At 51.9% G+C, this 20468-nt stretch overlaps 1 protein-coding gene across 1 annotated transcript in view; it reads left to right on the top strand.

The window, feature by feature from the left end:
• COL13A1 (collagen type XIII alpha 1 chain) overlaps window positions 1–20468 on the top strand; it is a 171127-nt gene that overhangs the window by 105991 nt on the left and 44668 nt on the right. The window contains exons 38-42 of the mRNA XM_040976045.1: window positions 629–682; window positions 1538–1591; window positions 2288–2323; window positions 6471–6557; window positions 9862–9900. Of these exons, the coding sequence (XP_040831979.1) occupies window positions 629–682; window positions 1538–1591; window positions 2288–2323; window positions 6471–6557; window positions 9862–9900 (270 nt within the window). The remainder of the gene's footprint in view (window positions 1–628; window positions 683–1537; window positions 1592–2287; window positions 2324–6470; window positions 6558–9861; window positions 9901–20468) is intronic.

Genomic DNA, 20468 nt, shown 5'->3' on the forward strand with positions numbered 1-20468 from the left:
ACGGGAAGCTGGGAAGATGTGGGCTGACGTTGCCACAGCAAACCCTGCTCTGTCTCCAAGCAACGCAGCTCTGATGACTGCAGCCCTTGGCCCCTGCCCCCCAGCCCTGCATAGGAGAGCTCCCCACACACCCCACCACCAGGCCAGCATGGTGCAACACCTGAGGCCTGATAACTCACTTCTAGCCAGCAGTGGAGACCTAAGGTTCTCAGCTGGCTGCAGTCTGAGTCCAGGGATGGGCATGGGTCTGCAGTGGGGTGGGTGGTGGCTGAAGAACCTCTTGTGTCTGCCTCTGTGTGTATGTCCCCATTGCTCTCTCTGTGGCATGAAGACCTTCCCGCTGCATGTAAGCTGCGACAGCAAAGGGAGTACCGGCCCCGCCTCCCCCTCCCAGGTGCTTCTGGGAGGGGACAAAATCACGGTTCTGGCATTTTCAGCCTTGGCGAGCTTGGCTATAGTGCAAAAGGGTTTCTCTCCCCCACGGATCCAGCTCTGGATCTCCCCACCTACGACTCGCCAACCCTGAAAACTAGGCCTGGCTCTTTACTCCTGTGCAGGTGTTGGGTGGGGCTTCCGGGGGGGCCCTTCTGCCAGGACCCTCATCCCTGCTCTCTTTCACCTCCTCCAGGGCACTCCAGGACCAGTTGGAGTTCCAGGCCCGGCGGGACCAAAGGGCGAGAGGGTGAGCACCCAGTGAGATTGGAGGGGCAGGCCAGCCTCTCCTGCAGCCCGAGCACCCCAGACCCAATAGAGTCCCTGCTTCAACTTCAGGAGGCTTGGCCCAACCCCTCTCTTCCACTCCACTCCTCCCCTGGATGTTCTCACTGCAGCCTAAAGCAGCTACAAGCCCAGCACATGCTTGTGGAGTGGCTGGGAGTGAACAGAGACACCGGGAGGCAGAGAGCTCCCTGCACCTGGGCCCCTGCCCCTTGGTCTCCCTCATGTGCCATCTAGCACAGCCCCGGGTGCTATTGACACCACACACACCTCAACTCTGTAACATCTTGGAGCTTCTGCACAGAACAGGATGCCAGGGATGTTTAGGAAATCCCTGGAGGGGCACCCAGAGGTCCAGAGACCAGGCATGTTGGGTTCACTTCCAGTCACTTCCTGGCCCTTGAGGCCCTGACACCTCCACAGTGAAGTGGACAAGTACAAGGGTGAGAGTGGAAGGATGAGGCAAGGGGCCAGGAGAGTTTTCCATATTAGGTCCTCCTGGATTGGCTCAAGGCACCTCAGGCACAGGCCCTGCATGGGCATCCATGGAACTCTGCCTGCACAAGCAGCCTCCCCTGTAGCCCTGTGTCCCGGGAGGCTCAGGAGAGGCAAGGGTGGGGAAATGAGAGCTCCTCCCTGCTTTCCCTGGCCTTACCATATCCCCCTCTGTGCCAGCACCCCAGCATGCTGCCTGGGGGACAGGCTCTTCAGGAGAGAGGCTCCTGGGCTCCCAAGGTCCCATGCTTTCCCAGCAACATAGCAAATGGTGATGAACGTGGCTGTGCCAAGGAGGACCCATGGTTTCCTTCTCTTGTTTCAGGGCAGCAAAGGAGACCCCGGGATGACAGGACCAATGGGAGCAGCGGGGCTTCCTGTGAGTCTCATGGGATGGGAAGTTTCTCTCCGTCCACCCCCAGGGTCCCCTACAAATGTGGTCAAGACAGAGCCTTCAGCCTCTGCTGTCTGCAGCGGGACCTCGAGGAGGCTCAAAGTCAACTGCAGACACCCTTGATGCAGGGAGCAGAAAAGTGGGATTTGGCTTGGCACCTGCAACCCCTTTTCCCACTGATTCACTTCTAAGGTTGAACACCTGCATGAGAGAGCCTGTGCTATATTCCTGGCCCATCTGCAGGCTGTTTGCATAGTGGTTCATGGGCACATCTTGTGGCTTTAGAATGGAGAGCAACTGGCACCTTGAAGAAGCTCCAGGGTACTGCCGAGTCAAGCACCTGGCAGGAACAGCTATGGGAACACCCCTCTACCATGCACATCCCGTGTTACCCAACCAGGTTCATAGAACTCAGCATGGTCACCCTCTGCACGATCTCTCCATCAGGGTCATGGGCTGCCGAGCCAGAAGCTCAGGGCTGTGCTCTGGGCTTGGCCCAGACCACACCATCTTCCTCAAGTCAAATTCTTTGAGTATTCTGTTGCCTTGTCCTCATTCTGTAAAATGGGGGTGATGCCCCATGTGTCCAGGAACTCAGGCATCAGGAAGGAGCTTGCTGGGCTTGTGTCACCATCTCCTGCTCTCTCACGAACGTGTGTTCCTGTCTGTGATTCACCGCAGGGCTTACATGGACCACCAGGGGACAAGGGAAGCCGGGTGAGTGTACACCCTCACCACGCTGGGCTACGGTTACTAACATTTTCCTAAAGGGATGGAATGACCAACAGGGGCTTCCTGCTGCAGCATGAGCATGTGATGCTCCCTGAAAAATCCTCTGCAATGAAGCAGCCTTTCCAGCAAGGGCTTAGTGTGTGGCAGGCAGAGAGTCTGGGACGCAAGCCTCTGTGGAATTCTTTTTCCACATGATCAGGGGACACCAAATTCCATGGTGGCTATTAGATTAGCATCACCATCCACCCAAGAGAGCCTCTTTTCCGGCTCTGTGTGGCCCTGTTAGCAGGCCCCTACGTGTCCACTTGGAGATGTCATGGCCTCCTCCTGGCCTTCTAAACCTTGGTTTTTCCAGGCATTCCAGGATACCGGGGAGAGAGAAAATAAATTCTAGTTCTGAGTACAAGCAGACAGTTGTTGTAAGCAGCCAAGCCTCTAAAAAAGTATTGCAGCTGCTATTTGTCTTGGAAAGAGTCAGCAGGGCTATGAGATGCATTGTGCCTGCACAGACCCCTCACTCTCTCCCTTTGGTTTCTGCACCTTCCCCAAGACCAGGATCCCAGATGTCCATGGCCCCCATGGCCAAGAGACTATGAGATATATGCCTTGGTCTTGGGGTAATTTCCCTGCATCAGACCGTGAGGGGGCCTTTGGTTTCCCTCTTGGCTGCTTCCTTGCTGGTTCTCAGGGTGTGAGGCAGGCTCCAGGAAGCCCTTCTGGTGGCTGTTGAAGCTCAAGGAGCTGAAACAAGAAGAAAGGGGAGGAACACACACACGCTGAATGCCCATGGAGAGTCAGGGGGCAGAGTGTATGGCTTCTAGTCTGAACCAGACACCATACTCCCAGAGAGAAAGTACCAGAACCCGTATGTATGCCTCTGGCACCAGTTAATGGCATCCTTTTCAATTGATAACATATGGATCCAACATTTCTGTATCCTCAAATACTCTTTGTTGGCAGGTAGTCAAAAGCAATACTGCTTTCCCTACAAATTCTGCCAGCAAGGGGGCAAGCAAAGCCACCCTTACCAGGGTGTCTATGAAAAGAGCAGGTCTGGAGACCACTGGAGCAAACGCTACCTCCAGACACATGGCCGGCCCTGCCCAGCAGTTCCAGTCCTTAGAGCTGCAGCAGAGCTCTGAGAACATGGTCATCCCACCTCTGCATCGTTGCACTAACCTGGGTTCCCACCGACTCCTCAACTGTTCTAGCTTCCTTGATTGTCTTCCATCAGTATTCTCTGAACCTATCTCTCTGAAGGCTTTTTCAGTTGGCTGCAGACACCAGGTCCTTTGCAGACTACCAAATCATTCCTTCAACTGTTGCTGGTGGTAGCATCGCTGTAGAGGTAGCAAAGTGCTCTCGTCACAGCTGGAAGGACAGGCCAGGGGCCAGTGGCTCTGATTCTCAAGGAGTCGTGGTTGCCACCTGAGCCAGGCCTGCCAGCCCTCAATAGGAACATTCTCTCACTTCCCCTGCCCAGTGTCTGGGCATACATTCCCCAACTCGTTAGAGAAGTTAGGAACAGGAAGAGACTTCAGAAAATCCGTGGGAAATGGGATTAAAAGATCCACTTATTTTGATGCAAAAACAATATTACGGCTATGTAGATTTTTTTTTAATTGGAAAATCAGTTATACAGACCAGTTGAGTTGCCAGCTCATGGCTTTAGCCTGAGTTGTTGAAGGCATATGGAAGACTGACTCAGTGGATGGGTACTCCAGCTCATTTGTTCTCTCTCTCTGTCTTTCAAGCAAATAAAATAATTTTTCAAACATTAAATTAAAAAATATACCTTTTGTGGGGTTTGAGACAGTTAAAAAAAAAAGATTTCTTTCTTTGAAAATCAGACAGACAGAACTCTTCCATCCACTAGGTTCACTTCCTGGATGACTGCAACAGCCAGTGCTGGGCCAGACTGCAGCCAGGAGCCAGCAGCTTCATCCGGGTCTTCCACATGGGTGGCAGGGTCCCAATCACATGGGCCATCTTCTGCTTCTTTTCTCATTAGCAGGAAGCTGGATTAGAAATGGAGCAGCTGGGATTCAAACTGGCAGCTTTTTCTGCTATGCCACAAGCCTGCCCCTGGTTTTATTTATTTCTGTTATCTGCAAAATCATTTACATGGTACAGTGCCCTATTTCTACACATACCCATAGTGTGAACCAATCAAACAAGCCTTTCCATTTCCTTACCTTCTCTGTGTCTGGAGCCTACCAGCTGCTTTCCCAGTTCCATGAACTTTGTGAAGTTGCTTCACTTGTCACTTAGTATGCATCGAGTTCAGAAAACCACAGGGTTGCATAAACCCACCTTCCAGTGCTCCATGAAGATCCCAGAGCAGGACTCCGAGTGCAGGGTCCCCCTGTTCCCTCGTGCTGGGCACTGGACTCTCAGGATGCTCTGTGTCCCAGGAGTCCCTTAGCCCCCCTTCTCACTCAGACTTCCTTGTCCCACCAACTGAGCAGAACTTCTGGAGGGCATCTGAGGCTTCATAACGAATCCTCCAAAGCAAAGAGTAACCCAAGCACTACTGACACTGGCTCTGCTGTGCACAGTTTTCAGTTTTTTAGGATCCAAAGTTTAGACATCGGATCCAAGTCAAATACTGAAAGCGTTAAGACAACATCTGGAGTCTTATTGTCCCCCAAGAAGAGGAAGCCCAGCTCCTTGTGGGTTCTGGAGGGTGTCCCTGGGAGAGCAGCTCCCAGACTCTGCCTTCATCCTGCTGCAAGACCCCTTTGGGAATTTATTCTAACTCACCATGAGACAAAACTCAGCCTAAAAAACAGTGCTAACCTATGGGCAAGCAGAGAGTGGTCGGGAGCTTCTTTGCTGTTCCTTGACTTCATCAAGGTGGACCAAGGTGCAGAACCCAAACCAAGGGGTGCACTAAGGCGACCTCAGCAGTGCAAAGAACACTCTGCTCTGCCCTCTCACCCCACAGTAGTCCTGTGAATTTGGCCCAGGAACCACATACAGGATTTAGAAAATCAAAGGATAAAAATGGGATGGATCTAGCATTGTGACCATAGGGAAGAGAAGAAGGGGTCCCCTGGAGCTGCCGGCAACTGAAAAGGCCTGAGCATGCCATGAGGCCACCTGCCTGGAGAGGGCTTGGGTGTGCACGTGTGTGCATGTGTGTACACCTTTGTGTGTGTGGTTGTGTGCATCTGCATGTGTGTACCTAGCTTGCTCCCTTGGGTTTACCCTGTCTCTTTGCCCCCTCCCATCACCACTTCTGGCTTCCTTTCCTTCCTCCTTCCACTTTTCTGCCCACTGGATGTGCCCACCCACTGTAATAACCCTATATACCTCACCCATTTCTTTCTCCTAGGCAAACTTACATTTCCTCTAAAATCAATTTTATGAACATATTCATATTTTAGAGACCTCTGCCCTTGCCTTTGCTTGTTTCAGTCCCTCTCACCTGTTCTGTGCCTTCTCTGTAAGACCTCTTTCCTGTCACTCCCTGAGCATGGAAAGTAGTAGAGACATAGGTGCAGCCACCACTCCAATGCCTTCGAGGGGCACCTGACCAGGGTAACTGTTTGTGCCCCTCTGGCACAATGGCCATGCTGAGATACTCATGGTAGGAATCTAACACATCTAACCTCCTGCCACTCATGGGCAAATAGGAAACTCTGCTCACCACCCCGAGCACAAAGGGCCACACTTCTCCATTCAAAGATCTGGTGGTTTTGCCAGTCCAACCTCGTGAACTGCTCATGGGTGGATATGTCTTGAAGTCAGCGGGTTTCGGGGACAAAGGTTTCATCAACAGACCCTCCACAGAGAAGGAAGCTGGGCCCCGACACTCTGTTTATCACAGCCCTACTCCAGGCTCAGTATTAGTAACCCCCTGTCCCCAATGTCTCCAGAGCTCATTCCCCACCAGCAGCCCTACAGCTCCTGCTCCTGGTCTCCCTTTGCACCCCTGGCCCACCTTAGCCAAATTCTCAGGTGTTTAGGGACAGAGTTCCTGATTCCCACTCCTAATTCTCAAATGAAAAGAATCTGTTCTTCTCTCTTTGATTTTCTTTTTCTGTCTCTAAACCTTAACATGTGAATGATCCTAAAGTTTTGATGTTGTTGTTTTTGTTGTTTTCTTGGACTAAACCATTATTTACAGGGGGAACGGGGGAAGAAAGGCTCTAGAGGGCCTAAAGGGGATAAGGGAGACCAAGGAGCGCCTGGACTGGATGCCCCCTGTCCACTGGTATGTCTCGTTTAACACTGTTCTGGTTTACCCATGAGGCTCGCAATGGAACAAAAAAGGCAAATAAACTGAAGACGAGAACCAAATGGCTACCCTGATGCTACCAAAATCTATCTGCTCCTTTGAAACTCGGCCTGCTGTGGGGTGGGCCTTCAGCCACAGCTGCAAGTCATTCTGCTGCGGCCTTTCCCTTTGAATCCCTTTCCTTTGAAGATGCAGAACAATTGATGTGTGGCAGAGAGGAAACCGCGAGGAATGGCAGTTCTGGAGAAGGCCCCAGCTCTCAGCTCAGGGCTGGTGTGGAAAGCCAGGGCAGTGCTTGGGAGCCATGCATTGGCTTTCTTTGTTTTGCAGCTTCAGCAGTTCAAGTTCCCTGAATCCTTACCTGGGCAGGATGCAGGAGATCGTGTCAGCATTTCTGGAGGGCCAGAAGCGGGACTTGCACATGCAGCCTCTCCCTCCTTCTCCCCCAGCATACATCGCCCCCACCCCCAGGGTCGATGGCAGCAACAGCATCGTGCTGGGCTTCTCTCGTGCCTCTGTGTCCTAACTGCAGGTTCTGAACATGGCACTGCAGTTGGAGCTGCTGTATGTTCACTCCAAGTGAGGCTGTAACAGGGCAGGGGCAGCCAGCAGTGTGTGCTCCAAAGCCAGACTCTCCCAATTACAGACAGCCCAAAGGCTGAATTTGAGAGGGGATGGGCCCGCTGGGACTGAGCCCTTATCTATAGGTACCACAAGGATCCTGCATCCTGGCCAGGGTAGGGCCTCTCCACTGCACGGCATGGTCGGAGCTGGCCCAGTGTAGACCTGAATAATCACCCTGGTTGATTTTGTGAACAGGGTCACCGAGGTTTTAAAGGAGAGAAAGGGGAACCAGGGTTACCAGGGCTGGACGGACTGGATGCCCCGTGCCCATTGGTATGGCATTGCCCTTTCTTGCCTGCATGGCCAGGGTGGACTTCCCCAATGTGTGTGGTTTGTACCTGCCTGCCTCCACGCTCCTCCTACTCCATCCATCGGGGCCCACTTCCTGCTCCTTCACTCAGGAGACCCCAAGGGTCACCTCGGCCCGGCCACAAGCTTTCTTGCATGCAGTCTGTTGGGATGTTTTTTTGGCCTCCTCCTCCTCCTCCTGCCACTGCTTCTAAACACAACACCTCCATGTCCACCCCCCTTGCCACACTGAAGCTCATTTGGACTGCCATGGAAACGGCCACCCAGACAACACTGCTGTCCAAGATCAAAGTGGCAGGCAAATTCTCAAAACAGGCCAGAGACCAGGGACTTTCTTTCCTTCATGCATTGCAGTTAGTTCAAGTGCCTGGCTGCACACAAGGCACTTTTGAATGAGATGCCTGACTGAGCTCACCCTTTCTCCCAGGAACTTCACAGGGACATAGGGGCAAGCTGTAGACATAGGGTGAACTGAGAAGTTCTAGAACCCCTCCACAGGAGGGGCCACTTTGCCTTTTCTCCCAGGCAGGGTTCTGAACCACGGCCCTGGTGGCACCATTAGAACCGGAGGGTGCTTCAGGATCAGGTGGTTGGGACCTGAAGGGCTTGTCCTTTGCCTAAATTCCAGAAGGCAAATGTTACAGTGTCTACCCCCGGCCATGCAAATGGCTCACCCTTTGCAGAATAAGAGAGCAATGTCACCATTGCTCAGGAATTGTTTAGGAATGCCCAGGGGCCCTCAGAAAGTTCGTGGAGATGCATATGAAAACAACTAGGCCTGGGTTCCTTTGGCTTTTATTTCCACTTTTCATGACCTTTGGGGAGCATTGTCTAGTTCAACAGGAGGTGGCGCAGGAGCCTTGCCCCCAGCCTGCACCAGGGCTGACAGCTGCGGCTTGCTCCCACCTGGCCTAGCACCCACTACAGGCAGGGATGGGCCTAGCCTGCAGCCCATAGTTCTTTGAGCCTTCTTGCACAAGAGCTGAAGGTGACAGGTGCTTCAGACAAGGCAAATGGTTCAAGAAGTACCCTGCAGCTCTGGCGTTCAGAGCCTGTTTTCATAGCAGTGATAGATTCTCTCCCAGCAGAAAACAGAGGTGACCATGGGGCCCCTTGAAGAGCATCAGGGACTTATTGGGACGCACATTTGTAGAAGACAGCAAGCACAGGGTCAGCATTAGAGTAGCCCCTGCTCCTGACCACCCCCACACACTCCTGCCTGTTGACCTGAAGCACAGGTTCCCCCCCCCCCCCGCCCACTGATCAGCAGCCTGGCTTCCCTAGGCCACAAGCCCCTCCCTTCCCTGAGCATGCTCCCGTGTGCCTGCAGCAGCCTTGGCCACCCTGCTCCTCACCATCTCTGCTCCCCTGCTTCCCACCATCACCCACCTCCTCTCCTCTCTCCCCGACCCATGCCAATGGGAATGTGGCTGAAGTTCCTGTCCTCCCGCAGCTGTGTGACATGTGTTGCAATACAGTGGGATGGGAGGGGAAAGGGTTGGAGGTTACCAGGAATCTCAGCACTGTACCGCCTCTGCCCTTGCAGTTGCCCACCATCCCTAGGAAACAAGGATGCTCATCTGTTGACCCCTTTACATGATGACTTCGTCTGTCCACAGGTCACCTGTCTATTAACCATGCCGGAGAAGTGGCCACTTGTTTCCTTTCTTGTTCCCCTGTCTACGTCCCACCTGTTGTTAATCTGGACTTTGGGAGCAAGGGAAGCCATAGATGGTGACTTTTAGCCTCAGGCAACTAGGGCCTTCTACTTGGAGGGCCAGCACCTGCCAGGAGATGAGCAGATCGTGCACTTGGCTTGGGAGAGGTGGAGTGAAGTTGTTCCAGGACCAGAAAACTCCCATCTGCTCTCCACTGAGCATTCGCTATAGCCAGAATCCCTGTGCCCGGCTGCCTCTTCGCCCTGGAGCCTGGAAGTCTCCAATCTGGGCTGCCTCCCTAGTAGATGTGACTCAAGAACCCAATCTTTGCCATTGGTCCTGCCTTACAGAGGCTCTCAAGTGCCCAGCGACTGGCCCGTGAACATACAACACTGCAGAGTTCAGCCTTGTCACATCACAGAGCAGGAGGGCCTCTGCTGCCCACCCCCAGCCCCCCTTGGTCCTGCTGTTGGCGGCACGTGACCTTGACCAATGGGAATATGGCCCTGTTTGTTCCCCACCCTCTTCTGAGCTTATGACATGTAGCAAAGAAGTAGTCAACAGGAAGGCCACATCCTGATCAGTGGCCAACACATGTACAGCCCTTGTTAACCCCATCCTGCCCATGTCGCATTGGAGACCCATCCTCCTGCTATGTCTGAGCCTCTGCCTTCCCTCCCCCACCACAGGGCGAAGACGGCCTACCTGTCCAGGGCTGCTGGAACAAGGTAAGGTTTCCCAGAAGTTGGTCATACCCTGAGTGCCTAGGTGTCCCTGGGGCTCTATTCCCACTGGCACAGCTCGCCTGTCTGGGCACCCTCTCAAAGGTGATAGCAGGGCAGAGAGTGGGCATGCATTCAGCATCCCAAGTACAGCATCCTTGTACTTCCACTTCCTGAGCTCCCAGACTTCCCATCAATAGGGAGTTTTGAGTTTTGCCTTGGTCCCAGCCAGCATTACAGTCATCAAACGCCATAGGCCTGGGCCCACAGATTACCCCATTCAGCCACAGCTTCCAACAGCATGGGGCTCCCAACCCAAAGACCATGGACTGGCTAGCCTGAAAGCCCACCCTGGTCAACAGCAAAGGTAGCAACTGCACATGGCCCCATGCAGGCATCACCTCCCTCCGCTTTGCCCACTGCTCCAAATCTTTTTGTCTGCCTCTACTATCACCACTGGCTCATCCTGTTAAAAGAAATGCAGGTCCCAACCTGTTGAAGCATCTGTGCTCAGCTCACCTGACTCCATGCCAGGAGCTGCAGAGCCACTTACCCCTGCCATGTTCCCCAGCACTTCCATACTCAACATCATGTCAATTCACTGGCCTGGGCAAAAGGAACGGGACCACCAAGAGCCCAGGTCCTAGGTGGACTTTCTGCTTGCCTGGGTACCTGCAGGACCCCTAACCCAAGTATGTAATCACTCAACTTTCAAGGGAGAAGCAGCCCCCACTCTCTTGTTGGGGCCCCACGACCTGGTTAAACCCACAGTAGCCTATCAAAGAGGTATTGAGTAAGATCCCCTCCAGTGCCCTATGCCTTAAAACAAAAAACATCCTTTGCAAAGTTGTTGCCAAAGGTTGGCAGATAGAAATGGCTGTGCTTAGTGGAAGAATAGCCACTATCAGGAGCCACAGTGACTTGGAGAAGTAACTATGAAGCCTGCTGATCCACATCTTAAATTCCTTCTGGAGTAACATAGTCATTAAACAGGTGGCCAGGACAGAGGAAGGTGGGTCCCTGGAGCTAAGACTTGGTTTCCCAACCCTCAGGAAGCTTTCCCTCCAGAGGGCTGCTGGGGCTCCCAGTTCTGCTCCCCAAAGGCCCCATCCCTCCAAGCCAGGACAAGCTGTGCCTCATTCTACACGAGGAAAATGAAATAGAGTACAGGCCCACGGAGACTAACTGCGTGCTGTTGTGTTTTTGCTCTTGTTTTGCAGTGACGCCTCTAACCTTGGATTGGCCTATGTGTGTGTTTGTACATAGAATATTTATTTTTATACAGTTTTCACTTTCTGAAAATGCCGGACATATGATGCATCTTACAGATTAAAAAAAAATAATCTGCATATTTTGTACAGAAAATCTCACCTCTTTTGTTTACAAGATGTTTTGTACACGTCTAATCCACATTCTGTTTGTGAGGACAGTTGGAATGTTCGCATGACATCTGTGCACATTCAGCATTGATGCTTTATCAGTTACTGTGCTTCAGTGCCAAGGGGCAGGGCGGGGGCTGCCAACACTCAGGGGCTGGCTCGTACATGTGTGCAAATTCACACCAGTGTGGCAGCAATCTATGAAATTTGCCAGACTGGGTATTTCCAAGAATATTTCAAGCTCTTGTGGATTTTTCATTATTAAAAAAAAAGATGAAACACAACAATTCATGGCCCTGATTAATCACTCCATTAAATACATCCTGGGCAAGCAGGGAGTCCCAGAAACTGGAGTTCTTGGAAGTTTGGAGAAATGTTGAAAAGTGTCAGTGGCCAGCTGATGGAGGGAGGGGGCCCTGGCAACACCCAAGTTCATGGCAGTGCTGTTGAGCATTTAAGGCTCCCTTGTACTGTGGTCCTCTGGGGTGACTAAGGGGCCAAATGCTACAGTTGATGGCTTGAGGGGGTCTTTTATTTTTGACTTTGTATTTTTCTTCTTTGGCCCATAGTGGTGAGGTCCAGCTACTGCCCATTGTGGCTGTTCACTTGATGCAAATTTGCCAGCCCCCTGCCTTATATGTCATTCAGAGAAGAACACTCATAAACTTGGGCCAGGGTGGGTCCAATCAAATATCAAATTTATCACTTAATAAAAATTGGGGTAATATTGCTTTCCATTCACTGCTGAGTGAAAGTGCTAGAGAAACTGGCTTTTTTAAATTATTAAGATTTATTTATTTGCTTGAAAGGCAGAGTTGCAAAGAGACAGAGAGAGAGGGAGATATAAAGATGTTCCATCCACTGGTTCATTCCTCAAATGGCCACAACAACCAGGAACCTGTATGAGTGGTAGGGATCCAAGTACTTAGGCCATCTCCTACTGCTTTCCCAGGAGGATTAGCTGGATTGGAGCTCTTGTGGGCTAAAGGAAAAGCTGACCACTTGCTCGCATGCCCACATGTATCCATCGCAGCCCCACCTGCCAGGCCAGGACTGGCTTCCCTTTCCTGCATCCCTGACTTCACCTAGCAGAATGTGAGGCAGGGCAGGCTGGGAAGAGAAGGGGCGCTGTCCACCAAACCCAGAGACTTGCTTCTAGTTTTTTCCTTTCCTGGAACTGAGCAGTCTGTCCTCGGGCCACTCCCTGCATGTGTCCGTTTCCCAAAGCATCCAGTGGACTTGGGGAACATCCCAGCCTCCCGGAGCCATCTGGTCGCATGGACAGCCAGGTTCCTGGGAAGCCTGGGCAGCTGGGCTGGGTCATGCATGGAGTCGGTTCTGCAGCTTTGGGGGCAGCATGCGTGTGCTCTGTAACCCTGAATAACAAAACTCAAGTGAGGTGAGTTGTCAGCTTTCCTGGGGACCAGAGTGGCTGAAGAGGAGATTGAATCTCATTGGTCTCTTACCGGGGATCTTGACCAAGTTCATTTAAAAGGGAGATAATCAAAAGATGAGCTGTTTTAGCACTAAAAAAAACATGTGGGATCCATGCAGTTTTTTCATGAACCTTTGGAAGACTCATCCACTTACTACCTTGGCCACCTGACATCCTGGGCAGTAGTCCCCAAATCACCCACAATGTTCAGGAACTCTGGCTAGAGTGGGAAGATTTCCCATATTCTTTCCCATTAGCCTCCCTGCCCCCACACCCTCCCCCAGCCCTGGATTTTGACAAGTCAAGCACCTTGCGACTCAACCTGGACCACCTCGAGAAGGACAGGCTCCTGGTGAGTGGTTCCGAGGAGCTCTGCCCAGAGGGTGAGCAGAGAAGGAAACTGAGGCAGGGCCAGCCCTGCATCTCCCCCAAGGAGCTGAATGTCCTAGGGCCCGTCCCCTGAAAGCAGCTGCTCCTCACAGAGCTCCCTCTTAGCTGCCTGGGTGAGACTCTTCCCACAAAGCCACCCTCTGGGTCCCAGAAAGGTTTCGTCCCTGAGAAACAGCCAAGGGGAGGCCAAGCTGGGTGAGGGACCAGAGGCCTTTCCTCCTCCCCAGGGCCCCTCACTGACCCTTCCGTGCGCCCCCTGCTTCCTTGCTCCACATACTTTCCCCTGCAGGGCCCTGTCCCCCATCCATCTTTCTCCTGTGTTACCAGACCTTGCATTCAAGGTCTAGCTCAAAGCCCACAGCCTGGCCCCAAAAGTACTCCTGGGCCCCTGGCCTTTCTGTCCCTGGACTCTCAGCATTTATTTGTTCCATGGTTAGGGCTCATCTCTGTCCTACTGAGTTATTAACTAGCTTCAAGAAGCACCTACTATGTGCAGGCACTGTGCTCCCAGGGGAGCACAAGGGACAGTAAGACCCAGCCCTGCCCTCCTGCGCTAACAAGGACACCCACACTGAATGCCTCATGAGGATGCCCAGGCCTGGGCATCATCCAGGGTGCTGTGGGAGGATGCAGTGGTGGCCAGCAGGGCCAAAATGAACACAAGACTAAATCGGGTTGGGGGTTGGGGACAAAAGCGTCCACAGGGAGAGGAGCTGGCACAGCAGATGGGCCAGCCTCTGCCTCAGTTCTCAGGCCTTTCCCTGAAAAAACCTTCCAGGTAGCACAAGTCTGGGCCATGTCACCTCTTGGATCAGGGGAGTATGAGCAGGATTGTATGGAAGCAAAAAGGGGTAGAGAAGGAGAGTCCCAACTCAGGGGTCCCAGGGGAGATCTAGCCAGGTAATTGCTGGCACCTGCTGATCAGAGATGCACCCATCATGTGCCAATTACCTCCCTGGCTCCTTCTCACATGCCACCTTCTCCCTGCCTCCTAAGGGCCAGAGTCCTTGGCTAGTGGCCAAGAAGTGAAACCAGCCAGTCCAGCGCCTGAGGGAAGCCACCTGTCTTGAACAAAGAAGATGGAGAAACAGCGCTCCCTGGACAGAGAGCCATCGACTGGGCCCCACCTAGGAGCCTGACTTCAGTGTGTGGCACCGGGGCGCATGAGGGTCTCTGCCCACTCCAGCGGGGAGAGCCCAGCCTAAGGCTTCAGCCTCACCCACTTGCATTCCTCCAGCTCTCAGTGTCCCTGCCACCCCACAGCCAGGCTCCCTGCTGTTGCTGCTATCACAAGGACCCTGGATTCTAGGAGAATCATGGTTCTTGATGCTGCCTCTTGCAGAAGGCGCTGCCAGCATCATCCTGCTCTGAGTTTCAAGGCCAGCTAAGAGGCACACTCAGCCCCTTCCTGCCTGAGTGTGTTTATGTCCTTTGGCACTGTCACCATCAGTCCTTCTATTTCTTGGGTGCTTTGTGAGCTGATGCAGGCATCATGCTGGAGAAGCAGAGCAGAACTGAAAGAATAACAGGGTGGGACATGAGAGAAGCCATGCTTGACCAAGTGCTCCGGCTGGCCGCCTGAGCTGGCCCTGGGTGCTGAGAGCCTTGCATGTCCGGGACGGTGTCTGTGAGCCTGTCCTGAGCCAACAGAACTAGAAAGAGGCAGCAATCAGCAGTTTTGGGAGGGGCTGCAAAAATCCCCCTTCCTGCAGCCGAAGAGCCAGAGAGTCAGGGCCTGGAAGCAGCCATGTCATTTTTCCTGTGTCCAGCCAGATTCCTGCAACCCTTCAGCCACTCTGCCGCATGCTGCTCCACCGGTGGGGCAACTGCCTTCACGTGTCCACTCCAGGACATTTTGTACTGTTGAAAATCATGCTGTGACAACAGGCATCACCCTGGCAAATGAGGGGTGGGTCCCACATCAACAGTAGCCTGACACCCAAGTCGGTCCCCAGCCCTCACAGGTTGGACTATCATGCTAGAACAGCAACCACGGCCTGTGGGGCAGGTGCACACAGCGCAGAGGATGCAGGGACACCTCTGGTGGGGCCATAAGAGTACAGGCCCATGCCTCCGCAGGGAGGCCAGGCAAAAGGATAAAAGCACAGAGAACGCCAGGGAGTATCCGAGAAAGACCTTTTTGGATGAACTGACTACTGGAGGGACTTTTCCCCAACCTCTAGCTCCAGGTGTAGAGGTTGACCCACCTGGGAGAGCCAGGACTTTAGCCCTTGTCTGACTTGACATACAGAACATCTTTTCTCAGCCCTGGAAGGCTCAAGAAAGTACACAAGGGCAGGTGAGCTTACACTCCTGTTCCTGGTGCCAGCGGCATAGAGCCCACCCAAGTGCCAACCTGACCTCTCTTTCCCGAGAAAGGGGCACAGCAGCCTCTTGCCCTCAGTAGCAATGGGTAGACAGGGCTACTGATCAATGACCTGAGTCTGTCTCAACTCCTGTTGGTTGAGGTCAAGGGGATTGAATTTCACATATGAAACTGGACAAAGTGGCCACCATCATAGCTAATGCAAGCCAGATATAAGCCAAACTTGATGTTGGGCTCAGTGGGGCCGGAGAGATTTCTCAAAGCCAAGGTTAACAGTCATGGCATTAGGGCAAGTGAGACATGACAAGCACCCCTGTGAAAAATGACCTACAAGACTGAGGACCTGGGCAACTCGCAGGCTCCCAGCCGTCTGTGCAACCAAATGTTCTCCGTTCTCCGCTGGCAGCACACGCTGCTCTGAACCACACCCACTGCACAGCCACCTTTGACGACAGGAAACGGCCAGCGTGAGGGCTCGCTGTAGGAGACTTCGTGAAATCACCCACTCAGAGACATTTTTCTTGCACTCCACTCATTCCAAGGACAATGCGCTTTATCTCGCAAACTTTGCCAAAATAACATCCTTGCAACTTCCCCAGCCGGTAAGGAGGTGCTTCAAGCTGGGAGTAAGAAGACTGCTCACCTCACCTACCCTGAGCATGACTTGCTGACAGGAGGGGTGACCTTGGTAAGGAGCCCCCATGTACTTAGCTTCCTCCTTCCTCCTCTGTGACATGGGGCGGGTGCTGCCTGCCTCCTAGGTAATGCCAGGATGCACATGCAATGCAGCCAAGCATGTTCGGTGTCGCTGCCCAGGAAAAACAAACATTGCTGCTGGTAGGCAGCTCCCCATGAGCTGAAATTGCTTGCAGAATGATTCGATGAAGCTTCCAGTCCACGAGGCTCAAAGCAAGCCCTCTTCGGTCAATAGGCATGATGGGTACCAAATAATGGAGATGTGCAAGTGGTGCCACCCACAGTGGGACATAAGCTGAACCTGCAAGTTGCTTTTTTCAAGGGAAATTCCATCAATGTGCATGGGGGAGTTTTTCTTTTACCCAAAAGAGAAAACTCAGCAAGATTTTTTTTTTTCTTATATTCAATTCCAATAACCCATTTTCCTGGTTAAATGAGGCATGTTTTTCATTTGTACCAGCTTAGGTGGTCTCATGGGTGCTGATCTTGCCTCTTTCTCTCCCACCAGCCTCCCCCTTCCTCCTTCACCCACCTGAGCTCTCAGGCCCATCCAGCAGACAGCCCACTTGGTCACTTTGACATTTGAAGTTGAAAACCATTACCTCAGTAGAAAACACTCTATTTCGCTGTGTCATGCAGTAGACTTCAATCCAGTTGAGGGTTTTGCATATTTTCTTAAAAGTCAATTGTAGCCCGCTTGTCAGAACTGCTTAATGACTAGTTCTAGAGTTTAGGCAGGAGGGATGAAAAGGATTCCCAGCGTGATCCCTATGTGAAGCAGACATTAATCTGTGATTTCTTTTTCTTTTGCAATGATTTTTGATCAGGACCTGTCCATACTGCAGGCAGTGAGTCTATATAGCAGAAAAAAACATGAACTCACATAGGATTTGTTAAGGGTTTCAGTTTCTCTGTAGTTTCTGTGTTGGGGTGGGGCTGAGATGTCTTCCCTTCAGGACTTGTAAACTTTTAAAGAGTTATCCCTGCCCCTACCCCATCCAGGTTCTCCTTTGGTTCCGAGTTTCATATGAGACATTCTGATGCCAGGCCTCTCTGGATGTAACAGACAGCACCCTTACACACACATAAACACATACACACCCAGGCTCCCATCCACAGCCATGGCTGGTCTAGCCTCACCCTGGCCAGATCGCTTGGCCCTCCTGGTGTGTTTCTCTAAAGAGAGTGAGTTGTTAACACTCAGCCCCTCTCCTGGAGTTCCACTTTTACACCCACTGGGAACCCCGCTGGCTCCTCCTCCTGTCAGGCAGGCTGTGGTGAGTGACAGAGCTGGGCTGGGTGTGCTGCTTTAAATTTTCACCTGAAGATTCCCAGAGCTCCCGAGCAGTCTGGGACACCAGTGGCAGAGGACTCCAGCAAGACTGTCCTCTTGACCTTGATGTTCCCTCTCTCTGCCTCCCTACCCCATTCCCTCTTGGGAGCCTCTGAAAAACTGATTTCCCCCTTCCTTCTCTTCCATCCGCCCTTGTTCTGTCTCCTTTATTTCCCCATTCTCTTCTCACCCCAGAGTACATGGCTCCCTCCTGTATCCCTGTTCGCACCTCCTCTTCTTGCCTGCATCTCGTTGCATCTCATCCCTGTTCTGTTATCTACGCACCCCTTTCCCCAAGAGCCCCAGCCACTTCCTCCAGCCCTGGCCCCTGAGTGTTCCTAGCACTTAACTCTGCCCAAGGACACCCCCCCCCAAAAAAGTCACAATGTGTCACCTCCTGTGACCGCTGCTCCCCTCATGGGTGTCTAGTGTAAATGGATTCTTTGGCAGCTCTTACTGCACTCCCTCATAAGAGGGAAAGCACACACTTTTATTTTTAAGTCTGATGAAACAGTGTTATGAGGTCCGCCTGGTGATAAAATGCTTTATTCTCTCCATCTTCTGGCTTCATGGTCATGAGCAAAGTCTCCAGGGTTTCCTGCTGATTTGAAGCTGAAAAGTCATGGCAAACCTTTTCCTATGGGCTTGTGGCCCATCACATCTCAAAAAGAGAAGGCAGCAGACTGTTGGGCCAAGGGCTGAGGCCTCTCCATCTTCCAGACACAGTTGGGGATGGGGTAGGTGCTGCACTGCATGATTATGCCATTTGGAAATTTTCCCATTGACTTCATTGAGGCAATACTCCAACCTAATGAGCATTTTACTGTTTTCACATTGGTATCTGTTTCTTCCAGTGTTGAGAGGTTTTCTGCCTAGAGCCTGAGTTGAGCCTCTTTTCAAAGCAGCCAGGATGGAAAATGGCAGTGACCAGCGCTTCCCTCCTCCCTTGGGAATCCTTTTGGCTTCCCTTTGGTGCATGGTTGTGAAGTCCCAGAGACACTCAGAGAAACAGAAAACAGTGAAACTTCTCCCTTAGAAACCACCTTTCTGGTTGATGGCTTAGCCAGAAACAACCAAGCCAGTGTCTTGGCTATCCTGGAACCCTGGGAAAGACCCTTGGTTCCCCATGAGTGATCAGGAGGCTGACTACACCTCAGTGTGCTTGCTCTAGAAGGTCACGTGTGAACAAAATGCTGTCAATGAAGACCATGTTGAGCATCTGCATTTTAGGTGATGATGGAAGGCTCACGCAGGCCGCAGTGATGGGCCTGGAAATAGGATAGTAAGTGAGTCCTCACCCGGGGAGGCTAGAGGCAGGACAGAGCACAGGCCTGCCATAGCAACTGGCCAAGAAACAAACTGTCACCCGCACAGCAGCTCAGAGGGGTTCGCTGGCTCTGTGGTACCTCACAGCCTCCTGTTGAAGCAGTAATGTAATCAAAGACCAAGGATGTCCTCCCTGAAGGGGGTACTCTACAGGAAGTCTGGCTTCTACAGGTGGTTTCTAAACTAGCTGCTGCTCTGGGGGGTAGTCCCTGCCCATGCACTGAGGCCTTTATCAGGCCTTGGTGAGGTCCTGTGATGCTGGTCACAGCTTCTGGCCTGTCTACATCAGGCTGCTGGTTCTGGAAGGAAGCAGTCTTGTGAGCCTGGGAATGGCTTTTCCCCACCCCCCAACCCACAACACCTGTCATCTCATAGGCCAATCATACGAGCACAAAGTCATCCCACAGTTTCAAATAGAGGCTCAAGAGAACTTAAAGACCCCTTAAGTTGGAGGGTTTTTGTTATAAGAAAGATGACAGGTCCCCAGACCAGGAAAATGTACTCCTGCCAATATTTCTGTTCTGCCCAACTCGACACCTCGACACCCACAGCAGTCCAGGCTGGTATGGCCAGCCTGCTCACTGAAGCAATTGAGCTTCATTCATTGGCTACCTTGACTCTTTCCTTGAAACTTTTTCTTCTTTCTTGGTGCATTTAATGTACAATATTTAAATATACAGCATTTTATTTCTGTGACAAGCTGGAGATGATTTTACAGTCTTCAGATAATCTCAGAATCTCAGAAACATTCTCATCTTCACAGCACATTTATACATATTGTAATGTGGCCAGCTCCGTACATGTAAAGACCTGTGGCATACCTTGGTGTTTCAAGTTCTGTCTTTTTTCGTGATTATCACTAGGACTCTATTATCGTCCTTAGTTCTGAACGTTTCTTCCGGATCACTCTACTGTTTTCATCACCTTGGATGTTTTTGCAAGTTTGTTCCTTTGCATAATTTAACAGAAGAAAGTGCTTTGCTTAAGCAGTAAGTTCTTTGATAAGTAGATTATGATCTGGAAAATGTAGTCCTTTTAAGTGCCACCTACATGGTTTTCTTCTCATTATCGGTGCTAATTCAAAGCGTGTCTGTCCCTAGATGATTCTGTCCTTTCCGTATCTGACTTTAATTTTGAACTGCCAGTGACTCAGTCTCCCTCTGCCTGGTTAGAGCAAATCAGCAATAGGTGTCTCCCTTGATGGGAGCCTTATTTCTTCATTTCAACCCTTTCAGACTACACTAGATGGCAAGAAAATGTTCCAAGTCACTAGGCCTTGCCTAAGGACCTACTGACCAGACAACCCCCCAAATAGGTCATTGTGTGTTTGGGGAGTAGGGGACAGACAACGGTTAAACTGTAACCTCATCTGTTGGAAACTTCTTGCTTGCTGCTTCCCCACCTCTAGGTAGACGTCGGTGTGCAGCTTCACCCTAGAAATCTAAGGCTACTGGGTGACACAGGCTCTGATTGCCAACAAGGCGCATGTACACATGTGGGCTGGGAGACTTCCCTCCCTTCCTGGTCCAGGCAACTCCTTGCTTGGCAGTGAGGTGCTGAGGAAGGTACCCACAAGGGGTCACAGAAGACTCAGGTTTCCAGTCCTAGTTCTGCCATGGCTATACTAGGCCACAGACTTCCTGAGCCTGGGTTCTACAAGATGTAGTACAACTCAAAGATTCTTGAATG

This window comes from Ochotona curzoniae, unplaced genomic scaffold (genome assembly GCF_017591425.1).
Source record: "Ochotona curzoniae isolate NIBS_2020 unplaced genomic scaffold, NIBS_Ocur_1.0 contig_2692, whole genome shotgun sequence".
Lineage (NCBI taxonomy): Eukaryota > Metazoa > Chordata > Mammalia > Lagomorpha > Ochotonidae > Ochotona > Ochotona curzoniae.